This window comes from Euprymna scolopes, chromosome 13 (assembly GCF_053919585.1).
Source record: "Euprymna scolopes isolate OS-2025 chromosome 13, ASM5391958v1, whole genome shotgun sequence".
NCBI lineage: Eukaryota > Metazoa > Mollusca > Cephalopoda > Sepiida > Sepiolidae > Euprymna > Euprymna scolopes.
The window spans coordinates 127502552-127518430 of NC_136494.1; the positions used below are offsets into that span (position 1 = coordinate 127502552).

General features: G+C 30.6%; 1 protein-coding gene across 16 annotated transcripts in view; it reads left to right on the forward strand.

Annotated features, from left to right (window-relative positions):
- The window catches only part of LOC145292181 (MAGUK p55 subfamily member 7-like), a 752193-nt gene extending 737592 nt beyond the window's left edge, over window positions 1–14601 (forward strand). For all 16 annotated transcript variants that reach the window (XM_080138452.1, XM_080138454.1, XM_080138453.1 and 13 more), the window contains 5 exons: window positions 570–650; window positions 2724–2817; window positions 4721–4829; window positions 10538–10675; window positions 14318–14601. In XM_080138452.1, the coding sequence (XP_079994578.1) occupies window positions 570–650; window positions 2724–2817; window positions 4721–4829; window positions 10538–10675; window positions 14318–14497 (602 nt within the window). In that variant the 3' untranslated portion in view covers window positions 14498–14601. The remainder of the gene's footprint in view (window positions 1–569; window positions 651–2723; window positions 2818–4720; window positions 4830–10537; window positions 10676–14317) is intronic.
- Window positions 14602–15879: the final 1278 nt, after the last annotated feature.

The following is a 15879-nucleotide window of genomic DNA, read 5'->3' on the forward strand; positions in this document are numbered from 1 at the left end:
TATGGAGAAGTTTCCTCATACTTCCTAGATCATAATATCTCCGATTTGTAAACGGACATTGTCTATCTTTATTTTGAACGAGTTTTAAAAAATTGCTCTATTTCCAGTGTTTGTCTTTCTTGCATAAATAAAGTGAAACTGATCGAAGCAAACACAAGCGCCTCCTGGCCTTCTTGGCCCGGGAAAAGTGTAGTATCTGTTGTTCAGATGCTGCACTTAAAGTGGCCAGTTTTGGTCAATGTGAGGGAAACCCTTCATATCAGACAGTTGCTATCTATTTGGACCCTGCCAGAGTGCCATCTTTTGCTCAACACACACCTACAAACACCCGGGCAACGCCGGGTACCCAGGCTAGTTAATAATAAATATAACATAATAAAAAAAAAATAAAGTGACTCAATGAATCACCAATGGTTTAGTAAATAGTAAAATATAGAAAGGTATGAATCCCTTTATTCAGCCCATTTATTTTGAAATCTTTAAATTTTTGGTTTTTATAATTTATAATTGTAATTTAATATCGGCTTAAATTTCTTTGGTGAATTTATCAATATTTTTATATTTTCTAGGTCCTCATGGTGTGGGAAGAAACGAACTAAAAAGACGCTTAATGAGCAGTAATACAGACAAATTCCAAGAAGTTGTGCCATGTAAGAGTTTGGTTTTGTTTATGTCATAATTTTGTACAACTAAGAACTTTTGTTATTTATATATATATATATATATATATATATATATATATATATATATATATATATATATGATTTTCTTGTGTTTATGGACTACTTTATTATATAGTTTAATATTTGAACTTCACTTTACTCAAACCCAACATAAACAGCATTTACTTTCTGGCATAGCATTCACTCTGTTCTGGTTGAGCCAGCTTCCTCTAAAGGAGAAAATTTCAAGGGAATATTATGTTCACAAGTAGTCCGCTGTAATATGTAGATCTCGTTCAAGGAAGACCACATTAGTTTTTTTTGTTTTTGTTTTTTTTCTTTCGTAGGAAGGTATTGCTGTTCTCTCAAGCATGGTTTCTGGTGGTCCCAAATGGTTATCCATCTGGTACTGACTAGACTCAATGTTATTTAACTTTGGTCATCTAGTGAGAGCCAGTGTGTCGCCGTAATTATTTTGTGTAAATAGCATTTCATTTGATGTAATCATTTTTATTGCCAGCGAAACAAACCTAATTTCTCCACTTTTCCACTCTTCATGAGGATTTCGGTACTATTGATTGTATTTATCCCATATAAATTAAAAACAGATGACCATACAAAAATTTCATACCTCCTTCGTTTTTCTACTTCTATCCACATTTGTGAGAGGATTTTCTTTTGATGCTTTCAATTGAGTTTTTATTGAACTCCCCAACTCTAACTTCCCAAGGATGTGTTATTGGCCTGATGGATATGACCACAAACTATGAAACCAGCCATGCTGAGTTCAAATCTCATCTGACCCATAGTGTTCGATTAGCACTAAGACTAAGACATGAAGCCACAACAATCAGCCTACTTCCAATGGAAAATAAAATAGCACGCATTTGATTATTTACAGTAGCTAATGTGGTTTAATATTAAATAACACAAAAGGGCATGATATACCATAAAAACAGAAAAATCCAACCTCTGACTTGTTAACCTAGTCATTCAACTATTTTGACGCTTAATAATAGGAATATGGGTGATGGATCTGCTGAAAGAAAAATCTTTTGTGCTCTTCTAGAATGGTTACCAATTATGGTAAGTTTTGAAAAGAGAAAACGGACTGATGAACTAAAAAAAAAAAGAAAAAAGGCAATTATAATTGGTGCCATTGAAACGTGAAACAACTCAAAGTCAAGAAAATGAAAATTGGCAGTGATAGGAGCTGTTCTTTTCTGAGACCTCAATTACAGAGAAGAAAAATTCCAACATAAAGGAAGAATTTGAATAAAATTTCCTTTCCTAATTAACACCTTTGGTTACACTTATTTATATAATAGATTACCTTTGCATTAATTAGAATAGAAGTCATCCTTCCAGGCATTATCTCTTCTTTTGGTGAGAAATCTTATCAACATTCATCTGAGGAAAATCTACCGAGAATTCTAATGGGAACTTTTGCATTCATCTAGAATGCCCTTTTTTTAGGGAGCTGGATTTTACACATTAAACCAATTTCATACCATATCTGCCCCCCCCCATGGGAGAAAATGATTTGTTGCTCATGATTTGTGGAATTATGGACTTGCAACAACAACAAAAAAATAATTAATTTGATCTGATGCCACTTAAGTTTTTCTTTTTTAGTTTTGAAACCTGATATCTTGAGGAATAATCACTTGCTCATCTTCTAATCATAATATTACAACATAAAATATGTCAGATATTTTTTTTACAATAAAAAAAAGATGTGTAACCTTTCTTGCTTAAAATATAGTTATGTTTATACGAGGCCATAATATTTTGGATGAGTTGATCAACATAAAAAAGACAACTCATCAACGGATGAAAAGGAAATAATGACATTGCATAATTTACAAATATCCATATGTTATTATAATAATAATTCTGATTTGAGTTTGTTTTTTTTAACAAATCATTTAAACTGAAATGATCAATGTTCAAGTTATCAAAAAAAAAATATTAAAAAAAGAAATAAAAGCAAATCAAATTGAGTTTTCAAAAGTGAAATTTGACTCTGCCATTTGTGTTATTTTGTTGTTTTATTTGCAGACACAACTAGGCTAAAGAAACCACATGAGCTTGATGGACGGGACTATCATTTTGTATCCAGAGATGAAATGGAAAAGGGGATTTTACTAAACAGGTATTCTCTTTCGTCATACAAATCAAATTTATTTATGAATTAATTGCACCTATTTGGCGTTGCCCAGGATTTGTTTTTTTTTTATTTTCATTTTATATTCATTTTATTATTTTTTCGTATTTTACTGCCAAATAATTTTTAAGTTAAATTTAATTATTATTGTAATGTTCCGTCACTAAACTATTAATTAAATCAACGTTATCAAACTGTAATTCATTTTATTCAATTAATATTGTTTAAACCTCTATTTATAAAATTATTGGATGTAAATAACTTTCAAGCTCATGAGAATTTGCTAAGAATTTTAAAGCAAATATTACTTTTTATGCGAAGGTTTAAATATTTCTAAATTTCTTTTTAAATTTCAAAATTTTACAAAATAATACATTCTTTGTTTTTTCTTTCAACTATTAACAAAATATTAAAATGGCGAATTTATTTATGAAGAAACTGAAATGCGTTCCAGCAGATTTAATTTCATAATTTAATTATCTTTAAAAAAAATTTCTTTTTCAAATTTTGTTTTACTTTTTGGCATTTTTCATTCAATAAAAAGATAACATTTTAAAAATAATAATTCCAAATACTAATTGTCTAAATGACATTAACACATAAAATACACACGAAGTTATCTCAATGTTATTAATATAAAAATGACAGAAATGTACAACATGGATAAATATTTAAAGATATTAAAAACTTGAAGCATAGTAAAATCATTTACCAAAATGAATAGGTTTGGCATTAGATAAATATAACAAAGCATCACAGAATGCAGCATTCTCACTTCGTTAAGAAACCTTTTACAATACTTTTGTATATCATATAAGAAGTTATCCAATGATTCGCACAGAATATCGGAGTCATGGAGTCAGCAGTCAAATGTTACCTCAACATGGTTACTAAAAGCAGATATGACATAACATGGCTCAAAGAGGTGAATGGGGATTTTAGAAGTTTTTCAAAATCTAGTAGAGATGACTAAAAATCAATGATAAATTAAGGAGTTCACATATCCTTAACTCAGAATGCCACCCACTGACAAAAGAGAAGGCAACACCAACATCTCAATAAAGAGTCCTTTCTTTAAATTCAATCGTTTCTTTATGTTGTTGTGAACCATTAATTTCGGGTATGTCAGTACATGAGGTAAGATTTAATTGTGTTTTATTTGGTTGTGACTTGCAGGAAATATAAACTGGGACTAATGTAACAAAGGAAAAGGGCATTGTAGTGAAATTCAACAATGGATAGATTAAAGATTTCCTGCACTTGTTCACCATTTGTTAATGTCAATGAGAAAAGTTATTCCTGATAATTACATCTCCATATTTTATAGACATCTAAAGTTTAAAATAATTTTGAAAACATCAAGATTCTTTCAAGTTTAAAAATTCCAACAATTCCATCCTTTGAAAAGTACATTTCTTTTAGTTCAACCAATGTCAAAAATATGTTAACAAAAAATTACAAAAGTTTATGTTGCTTTGATAGTGGTGTCTCAGTCAGTGAATATCTAATTTTGGGGAAATTATTTCTCTCATGGATACTAACAAATTGTTTAACTTGGAGAAGCATTTGAGAACCACCCCGACACATCCTTGTTAATTTTGCTGACACAGAAATAAATATGGTTAAAAATAAATTCTTAAACTAAAATAATAAGCATTTTTCAAATGTATTTTAATTTTAAAAAATAAAACATTATAATGTTTGATTTAAACTTATCAAAATAACAAAAAATTTTTTTAAACATTCTGTAGTTGATTATTTTTTTAATTTTATTTTTTTCTTTAAACTTAAAGTTATCAAAGGCTAAGTAATTTATATTTTAGGGGCAGCATTAGATTGTTTAAAATCTAATTGCCAATAATGAATCGGTAACATGCATTTTCTATTTCAGATTTGTAGAGTATGGTGAATACAAAGGCAATTTATATGGCTCAAGTATTGATTCAATAAAATGTGTAATCAACTCAGGGAAGGTGTGTGTCCTTACTCCACACACACAGGTAAGTACAAATGAACAGTTCATTTTCTTTCATGGAGATTCATAAGTTCAATGCATTGCTCAGGTGTGTTTTTTTTTTTGGGGGGGGAGTAATATTAGATTCTAGACATATGACTTGTGTAGAATTAGACTCATAAGGAGGCCTGCTGCATATTTTAAGATGAGGCGTTTTCAAAACAAGTTTGGTTTAGACATACACCATTTTTATTTAATATGATACAAATGTATATGGGTCTTTGTTCATCCTAAGTAACAATAAGAGATGCAAATAGATGACTTGAACAAAAAGTGAAGTTAATTTTCCTCTCATTTTTTATGTTAATAACTATTTTTAATACATGGTACATAGTAAAATCTCTATCATCAGACATGTATGGCAAATATTAGTCTGTTTTTTTTTTTTAAATAAAAAACAATGTATTTCTGATCGATTTTAATATTTGATCCTAATCAATATTTTACTGTTGATTAATCATAAATAAAGAAGTTTTTACTCTCATACTCAAATCTTTTATTACTGTTATATATGAACACTGAAAATAAATTTACTGAGACATTTTTAAGAGTCACGAATAGTAAATCATGCTTTAAGTATTTTCATTGGCTAATTTCAAGAAACATTTTCAATAATGACCTATTTTAGTAATTTACAGAACATCATACATAACAAAATAATTAAGATATAGTAAAAAAAAGAAAAAAAAAGTGCTCTTCAGAAGGAAGGTTGTGGCAAAAAATTTGGATAAGGTGGTTTTAGTAATGTTTTGGAAGCCTCCTTAATTTACAATCTCCCAAATCTGGAGAGGCACACTGACTCAATTCCGTGATAGCTCTCACCTAAAGCAATTGCCCATTCTAAGCATTAAACTCCTCCTCCAACTCTTAACTCCTCCTCCAGGGCCTCTTCACCCCTAACTGACCTTTTGTTGGCAGTCATTGTTCAACTGCCCAACAGAAACACCCACTGAAGATAATATCTAGCTATTCTCTATTCATAGGATTACTTGTAGATGACCCTAGACATTGTCTCACAAAGTTAATTCCAGCAGAATTCTCCACACTCAATAAGGATCTTATTTTCTACAAACAAAGAGAATATCTCATGGGAGGTCTGACTCTGACCAGAGATATTTCTCTTTCCTGTGTCCCCACCTCTTCCTTTAACCAAGCACCTATCACTATAATGTCTGCCATTCATATGCACCAGCAAAACATGCTACACAGCACATGTTTATAGTGTAACTAAAAAGTGCTCAATATTTTGTATAGAGCAGGGGTGTTTAAACACAGCACTACCCGGGAGAAAGAACTTCTCTATTTTTTTATTATAATGGTGTATACTAAACAAATGGTGTTGCTCAAGAGCCATAACAGTAATAATACAGTATCATATTTATAAGTTATAAAGTATATAAAGGTATAAGTTAGGTAATCCAAAATGCTCAATATCTTAAATAGAGTAGGTGTATTTAAACACCTGCAATAAAGAACTTTTTATAATGCTGTAGACAAGAAACGGTACTTGGAATTCCAGAAGCCATAATAATAATCATATCATATGAATTCAAAGTTTCTATTGTTGGCATTGGTTTCCCTGAAATTTTTCTAGTCAGAATTCTATCTAAAAAGACATTGGGTACTCACAGGAGAGACCATATGAATGTTACCAACATCCTAAGTGAAAGTGATTTTGTGGAATGAACTGGATTCGAACTTGGAACACCCAGGTCGTCCATCCATGTCCTTAACCACTGTCACCTCCCATAATACATTTTTACATTTGGTAAGTGGTATATCTTATTATCTACTCAATAATAAATATAAAATTACAGTATTATATTTAAATTGGATAACTCCAGTAAATAAATTACATTATTTTCAACACATTAAAATATGGGAAAGTAATGGGTTGGGTGAAGAAACAGAGGTGGTGGAGAGAGGGGCGAAAAATTGAGAGATAGGGAATGAGAGAAAGATAAAAAGACAACTAAAGAGAGAGGTAGAGAAAAGATTTATTCTAAAGACGTTACACTATTTAATCTCTTCTGTTTTGTTTTTATGACTCTGAGCAATGCCAGGTAACCTTGCTATTCTAATATAAAACTTATTAGTGACAATTTATACATTCAGTATGAGAGTATATATGTTTGATATCAGTAATTCGTCTCCCACAAACGTTCATGTTTAGTATTAAAACTAGACGGTCAGTATGTTATATTAGCTATGGAATTAATGTATGAGCGTGACACTTGTGATGTAAAGAAAATAGTTTTTTGTAACATAACAGAAACATTTCTATGAAAGTATATTAAAATGAAAAAAGAATATAGATAGATTTCTATGAGTCGTTCTGTTCATAATTGGTTATTTTTGAAAAACAAAACTTACAGCTATTGAATTATGAGTGGTTTGCCACACGTAAATATGTATTGAGCATATACCATAATAAAGTTAAATTCACATTTTGATATATCTTTTAATTTAAATCGAAAAAAAATATAAAAAAAAAACAATTGGGACACTGAAAGCGTATACAGTAAAACAACACGTTTTATTGTCACGTTACTTATTTATTTGTAACGCAAATTAAAAAAAAAACATTTTCGGGGTCATTTATTTATGTTGGTAGTTTTTTTTTTTTTTTTTTTTTTTTTTTTACAAAGGCGTCACCACATTATCAAGGCCCAGAGGCCACTCAAGGATAAGGGTTAAAGAGTGTACAGTAGAAATTGGTCAATATAGTAATCATTAGTAATGAAAATTTGGTAAATTTGATAACTTATATGGAACGGCTCATCAAGAACTTATTTACTTTAGACTTGAACACAACCATATTGTAGTCAGCCGGAAAGCAGGAAAACGGAAGACAATTCCACAGGCGTGCAGTTCTAAGAAAGAAGCTTTGTTCATGGAATCTACGTTTAGGTTTAGGCACAGATAAAGAGTGGGGGAAATTATTGATAGTGTTTACAGCTAGACGAGTGTTTCTTGTGAAAGTTTGGCGAGGGGGGACCATAGATTGAAGCTCAGTTGAACACTTTCCATGAAAATAACGATACATCAGAGACAAACTCGCAACATCTCTTCTGTGAGATAGAGGTTGCAAGGAGGAGAAAAGGACATCTCCTACGAGGCTACGAAGTCTATTTTGAACTCTATCAAGGCAGGACAAGTCCTTTCTAGCAGCTCCTGCCCAGATGTGGCAACAGTATTCCATCCTTGGACGTACCTGGCTCTTATATAGGTAGAGAATAGCATCAGCAGTGAGATATCTACTGGATCGATAGAAAGATCCCACCATTTTTCCAGCAGCCTTGGCAACAGATTTGATATACGTGTTCCATTTAAGATCAGGAGTAATGGTCAAGCCCAGAAGCTTGTCAAAACTTGAGGCCTCCTGAAGACGAGAGCCATTCATTTCAATTGATGACAAATGTGAATTAGAATGTTGATGATGTAAAGAGAGAAGCTTGGTTTTAGATGCATTAAAAGTAACCAGCCACTCCTTTCCCCATTGTACTACGTGCTCAAGATCAGAGGAGAGAGAATTGGAGAGAACTTGGTCGTTTACTGTCTTAGATGTGCTACCATAAATGGTAGTGTCGTCAGCATAAATGTCTACAAATGATGTAAGGATATGATTTGGAAGATCATTAATGTAGATCAGGAAAAGAGTTGGGCCCAGGATGGATCCCTGAGGGACACCGGCATTAATACTGTGAGCTTCTGATTTTTGCCCCTCAACTACTACTCTTATGAACCTATCAGAGAGAAATGATTTAATAATTGAGAAGACTTTTCCAGCTATACCATAGCTAGCGATCTTATGAAGTAAACCTTTATGCCATACCCTATCAAAGGCTTTAGATATGTCAAGAGCAATTGCCCTAGAAAGATTGCCACCGTCGAGAGATTTGCTAATCCTATGCGATATAACTGTAAGGACATCTGCTGTAGATCTAGCAGAACGGAAACCATATTGAGTGTCACTAAGAAGGTCATTTTTGTTGAGATGTTTGATTACTTCTGTATTTAACACAGATTCTAGCAACTTACTCATGACGCACAGGAGACTTATTGGCCTGTACTGAGAGGGGGATGAGCGATCACCTGAATTCTTAAATACAGGGCATACTGATGAGATTTTCCAGGGAGATGGGAAACTATTCTCCTTAAGACAACGTTTAAACAGTTTTGTAAGTATGGGCGCTAATTCAGGTTGAAGTTTTTTGAGTACTATAATTGGAATACCGTCAGGGCCAGTTGCTTTACTCGAATCAAGGTTTTTGATTAGCTTCGCAACATCACATACAGATATACGTATATCACATAGCGTGTTTTCTGATACAGGAGGAAATATTGGGGGTTGGCGGTCTTGGTCGCAAAGGGTAGAATTAGCTGCAAAGTTCTTGACAAAGTTTAGTTTAGAAGAAAATGTATGAATGTTTTTTTTAAGAAAGGTGCATTAGAAAATGGAGAATAAATTTTTAAAAAAATGAAGGCAGTGGGTAAATTACTGTTGTAAAATGCTCTTATGATTGTCAACGGGTTAAAGTAAATTTATTTCTAAGAAAATTGCATTAAAATAACTTAAACGTAATATGGAAATGAACCATGTAAAAAAAAATGCAGAAAGTATTAACAATTGTTTATTTGGATAATTGAAACGCAAAAAAAAACAAAAAGAATTGGGAGGCTGAAAACGTACACAGTAAAACAATACGTTTTATTGTCGCATTGATTATTTGTTTATGTATGTATGCGCAACCGGAAGTCCTAAACAGGATGTTTTACAACACCCGTTACAAGGTCATTTGAGTTTTATAATTATATATATATATATATATATATAGATTATTTCATTCATATTGAGTTCATTGTGCTACTTTATTTATTCTTGATTGTTTTCAATTTTGAAAAATATTTTCCTCCACTACAATTGGTCAACATAAGTGAGCGATAGCTGTGGTTGTTAATTGGTGATTGAATCATGAATTCCATATGCGATGCAGTAGCAATTAAAAAATTTTTTACAAGTGAACCAAATCTTGACAAGACACTCTGCTTAATCTGAAGCATATAATCAAATAACTCGAGCCTCTAGAAAGAGTGAGTCCCACAGTAATTGTGACATCCAATACTATATTACCCCCCCATACTAATAGCAAAAACTGCGCATGTGATCACTTGCTCAATTACACATATCCTAACAGAGTTTAAAGAATATAAGAAAGGAATAAATTCTACTATCTACAAACTTCACTAACCTGGGAGAAAAAAAAAATTCCAACTCAAAAAAAAAAAAAAAAAAAAATTGAACAGATCTCAATGTTTTTGTTTTTAATGATATCCTGAAAACTATGCTATATACTATCAAAACATATTTACAATCTAAATAAATAAAAAATAATTTTTACTATTTTTTTCTAAAAGCTTCACCTGGAAATTTTTCCACCCGAGCAACATCGGATAAATACAGTATTGAATCAAAGATATTTGTTATAAAATTTGTATCCATCTACTACGAATGCATTATTTACATGCATTATTTTTTTTTTTTTCATGAAAACAAATATATAGAAATGTTAATTATTTGTGAATTCATCAAATCGTAATGATTTTCTTTGCCATTGTCATTTTTTTGAGATTTGCTTCAAGTATGTTTTTTTCTTCAAAATATGTTTATCAAATGAACATTTATCTTTCTAGGCTCTCAAATTTTTACGAACAGCAGACATCAAACCTTATGTGATATTTATAGCACCACCATCTTTTGAAGTCCTAAAAAACACAAGGATTGAAAAAAATGCAAGACACACTGTAAATGACGTTCCACAACCATTTACTGTAAGTGATTCAGTTTATTTTTCAATTTCAAATAAATTTTCAATTTATATTTCAATTTTAAAAATGGATAAAATAAATTTTTCCTCTCGAGAATTCACTCACATTTTGTCTCCTCAGTCAAATCATGTAAACTGAGATTAGAATTTCCTGTTGGCCATTGCCCTCGGGTCCACCATTAACTGGGGGGTCTTCTGAAAGACCCACTATGGTTGCAGATAGTTTTCTGCCTAACAGACTTCATAATAAAATGAATATGGCAAGATCTATTGTACTTTAATTTCACTATTTTATTATTGCTTTGCATAAGCAAAACTTGTGGAAAGTATTGTAATCGAGTTTGTATTTGTACTCGAAATTACATCTCCACCTATACCACAATCCACCACACAAAAGAAGAAAAAGGTTTTACTTATTTCAGGTGACTTTATTTTTAATCATCAAGTAATAATATCTTAGATTGGTTGGTTTGTTTGTTTTGCGGCATATCAACCCTTTTCAGGTTATTTAATGCCGAATCCAAAGATTTTGAAGAACAATTTTATATTAGAGTATATTTGTTTTTTTAAGTTGGTTTCTATTTAACCCATAGTTGGAACCCTAGCAGGTACTACCATTCCGGGTCAGAATGGACCTGGGAGCAATGGCAATTAAAGGGTGGCTCCACACGTCCCAAAACCCGCAAGCTGGGACTTCATCCTCGGATATAGTTTAAGGTCATATCCAGGATTATTTTAGATTGGGTCAATAGTGAAAAATATCTACCAAGGATATTTTAATACTAACTTTTATCTCTACATAATATTTGGATTGCAGAAATTCTCTGGATTAAATTACCCTAGGTTTGCAACACCAGATGCCACATACAAATTCATTATATCTAAACTATTATCCAACGTCTTATGTAACTTTAGAATGCTTTTTCAGACACATTTGTTCGTTATAATAAAATCTTAGTGAATGATGTAGCTAAATAATACATTTATTGAAATCAGTTTAAAAAAAAAAATTAAGAGTATTAATCATTTCTAATTATGTTGATACATATATAGATAATTTTGTAGATTATATAATTACAAAGTTTAATTCAGTAAATGTTACAATGCAATAAAAGAACCAGCATTTCTATTCTATTATTTGCTTATGTTGAACAATTTTAAGTGTTTTTTTTTTTACATTATAAAGATTAATAAAGGTTCATAAAAGTTAACCACCTTTTCTTTTTAGTTTATCATTAATTCTAGATAAGTTCTGTTAAATTGGTTGCTTAATATCTTCAGAAAATGTATGAAGATTTATAATAAATTCTCAATTTTCATTAAAACTTCAAACTTTTTTTTTTTTTTGAAATATCAGCAAACTATTTCAAATGCTATTAATATTCCTACTAAATATTTTGTAATTTTTATGAATGCAAATTTTGTTGTTCAATTCAACCATGTATTTATGTTATTTAGATTGAAAAATAAATTAAATTGTTTCAAAGAACTAATATCTTGTAGATTATTTTTTAGTAGTAGCATTTGTATGGAAAAATTCTTAGCATAAATACAAAAACATTGTTTTTTTTTCAAAAACTTTTTTCAGACTTTTTTTAATGCTTTTCCTCTTCTAAATTTGTTTTTAATTTTGTTTTTAATTCGGAATCCAAGTGATTAAAGCATACAACCGCTACGTCACTAAACATTTTATTACAGAATTTTTTATTAACGAATCAAAAAGAAGCACATGAAAAAATTGCATATAAAAATTAAACACAAAGTTAATCATATTTTGAACACAACGAAAGCCTCTTTGTTTTGATAAGCTCCTACGACTGACAGATTTATTTCTAATCTATTACTAAAGTTGCTGGAAAAATCAGCAGATCATTCGACCGCTCCAGAAATTACCTGATGCAATACTCTACCTATATTAGAATCAAATACGTTCAAAGATTGAGTACTGCTACTCAGCAATTGTTCTTGTTTTGACAGAATATAAAAATCAACTTCACAATCAAGATGGGAAATGAGTTCTGTTCTCTACATCTCTTTCTCTCAGACGAGACACTGCTAATCTTTTTCTGCTTTTTTTTGCTTTAAATCTCTGAATTCTTCTTGTAAGATATTCACAGCAAAAATTATTTTCCAGCACAATTGAAAATAATTCTCCTGTCTTTAACCATGCATTAAAAATATGGAAATTATTAGTAATTTTTAAAAAATGGTGAATAACGTTTTCCACACTTGCATACTTTGTTGTACATGTAAAATTATTTATTATACTTAACCAAATTATATGATAATATTAAAGATGAATAACAGGAAATTTATCTATAAAAAATGTTTTTCAAAACACATAATTAGATGTTGAATGAATCTTTAGATGCGTTAGATAGAATCTATGCTGGCTGTAATATGAAACTTTTTTCCAAAATAACTGCATTTTGTGTAAAAAAAAAAAAAAAAAAAAAAAAGTAAAAAGTTTGATATAAAAAATAAAAATCTTAGAGATGAGGATTATTAATTTATATTAAAAATTACTATCTTAGTTATTACTAGCTGGCAGCCAAGTGTTTTCCAGTTGTACAATACACTTAACCATGATATTTTAATTTATGCAGATTGCATATGTATTATTATAGAATCAATACTCTATTGATTATTATATATTACGAGAAATAATGCGCAAATAATAAAAAAAATGATAATAATGTCATGCATCAAATCCAGTCTGTGTTTGTTTACAATATCACGTCAGCTGATATTTGGACTTGATGAATTCCCTTGAATAGTCACTTCTGATTAATGTTTAGTTTTAAAATATACAAACTAAGAAATGATTTGCAACGATTTAAAATGGTACCTTTACTTTTATCGTAAATTGAACTCATCATTAAGAAAAAATTAAAATAAAATGATGAGGCATACCCGGGCTTGAACAGGGGATCATTCAATCTACCACTAAGCTATATCTCCAGATTATAATAAATCTTTTTAAAGAAGAAATAATTAGCTAGTAAGTTTATCATCTCCCTTAGCCGGTGTAACGTAAAATATTCCCCTGTAAAAAAATGTTTTTCATCTATAAAAGAGAAAAGCTATTTTTAAGATCAGATTTTTTTGATTTTCGTTACTTATCAGGTGAATTTCTGTACAAAGTATATCTAAGAACACTGCCAGACATCTAAATTAATGTGCAAAATTTGCAAAAGATAGGCTTAGTCGTTTCGGAATCTATGAGGAACGAACATACACACAAAGTGACTTTTATATAATAGTAGAGAGAGAGATTTTCACAATGTTTCGGCCAATGTAAACTTTGATTTTCTTCAGATGTATCTTTTCGAATTTATGTCTAAATATTCTCACGTTTGAAAAATACAGCTGACAAAGGTCGGGATTACATTAGTTTTAATGTTGTGAACCTAACAACCAAGATGAGAATAATAGTTTAAATTTAAAAAAAAAAATTCTAATGTTACTGCTGTGATGAATGTTAAAAGATCTTTTTAAAGGGAGACAACTTGCTAAATATGACACCGCTTCTATTAGTTGTGTGTGCCTTTTTTTTTTTTTTTTAAATGAAATGTAAAAAATATATAATTTTAATCTTAAATGAGTTAAGCAATTCATAGAATCATTTTTATATTTTATTTTTCAGGATGAAGAACTTCAAAAGATGATCACCACAGCGAAAAAGATGTCTATACGTTATGGTCACTTTTTTGACAAGATCATTGTGAACGGACAAATAGAGCAAGCAATTAAGGACCTTGCTCATGTTGTGGAACTTGTAGGCAAAGAGCCGCAGTATCTTCCTGCAAACTGGGTTCAATATTAAAGAAATCTACGAGAATTCATCATTAGTACTACTGTGGAAAAAAATTTCATGCAGGAAACAATCTTTTTTAAATAAATTTAGCACAAAAGAAACAAAAAGATGAATTGTGTTTGCAATCAGTTCTTTTGTTGTGTCAGTGAGGAATGCTCCAACAACATTCACTTGATTTGCTCAGAGTGTCCCTCTTGTAACACAGTTTTTGTTTCTTTGAAACATATATATATATATACACACACACACACACACACAGATATATATATATATATATATATATGAAACATATAGATGTACACATTTTTTAATCTTGTCACTGTTTGCATTATGAGAGTGACTCTCCGGAATTCCTGACTCAAGTGAGTGCTGCTGGTTTATTCCTCAATAACGGCCAATTTTCTAAACATGACAGAATTCATCTTGCGTCACCCTAACACAAAAGTCCCAAAATCTGCTTCCAACTCAGAAAAAAAAAAAAATCACAGCAACATTTTCTCAATTCAATGTCGTCTTTTAGAAAACGGCTAAAAATTCATTAGGAACATCACAAAAGTTGATTGGAAAAATTCCATGAAAAGCAAAAGTTGTTTTGATTTAATCAGAAGTTTTTACAATCAAAAAAATTAGTCATGTGACTGAACTTTATGTGCGAGGAAATCAAAACGCATTTATGGAAATTAAACAAAAAAAAAAGTATCCAAAATGTCTGAAGAAATCAGAGAACAAACTTGATTTTTTTTTTTTTTCTTTTTTTTTTGTGTCGTGGAGACACATTTTCTCACACTCTCTCTTCTTCAAAATCACCAAAAAAGAAGATTCCAACATTTTCTTTGATGTCTTCACGTAAATCAGTGAATCAACTTTTACTGCCATTTGGAGAAACTAGTCTGATGTTTGTTGACTAATCAAAACAAAAAAATGAATATTATCATCATTACACACGCAACTATATCAATCAAAAACTAGAAATATGTTTCCATTATTTATAAAGTTTTGTCTATTGGATAATTGTGTGATCCGTTTCATACAATCTTAACGATTTCTTATGTCATCCGTTTTTTTTACCCCCATCTTTTCTAATTCTATGCACTCTAGTTTATCTGATGGAAGCAAACATTTGGGGCCAACTACAATTTCATTTGTACAACATTGTCATCATTTGATGCTTTCTTGAATGTCATGATCCGTTTGTCATCTACCAATAAAAATCATTTGGCCGTTCTTTGGGGAATATTTCAGATGATTCATCCGCTTTTGTTGCACTTTATATTCATTTAAAGAAGAAGAAAAAAAAAGATGAACTTCTGCTAGTCAAGCACACAGTGCGAATTGTGTATCAGTTAGTTGGTTTTATGAACTCATTCCATTCAAAAAAGAAAGGATGACCA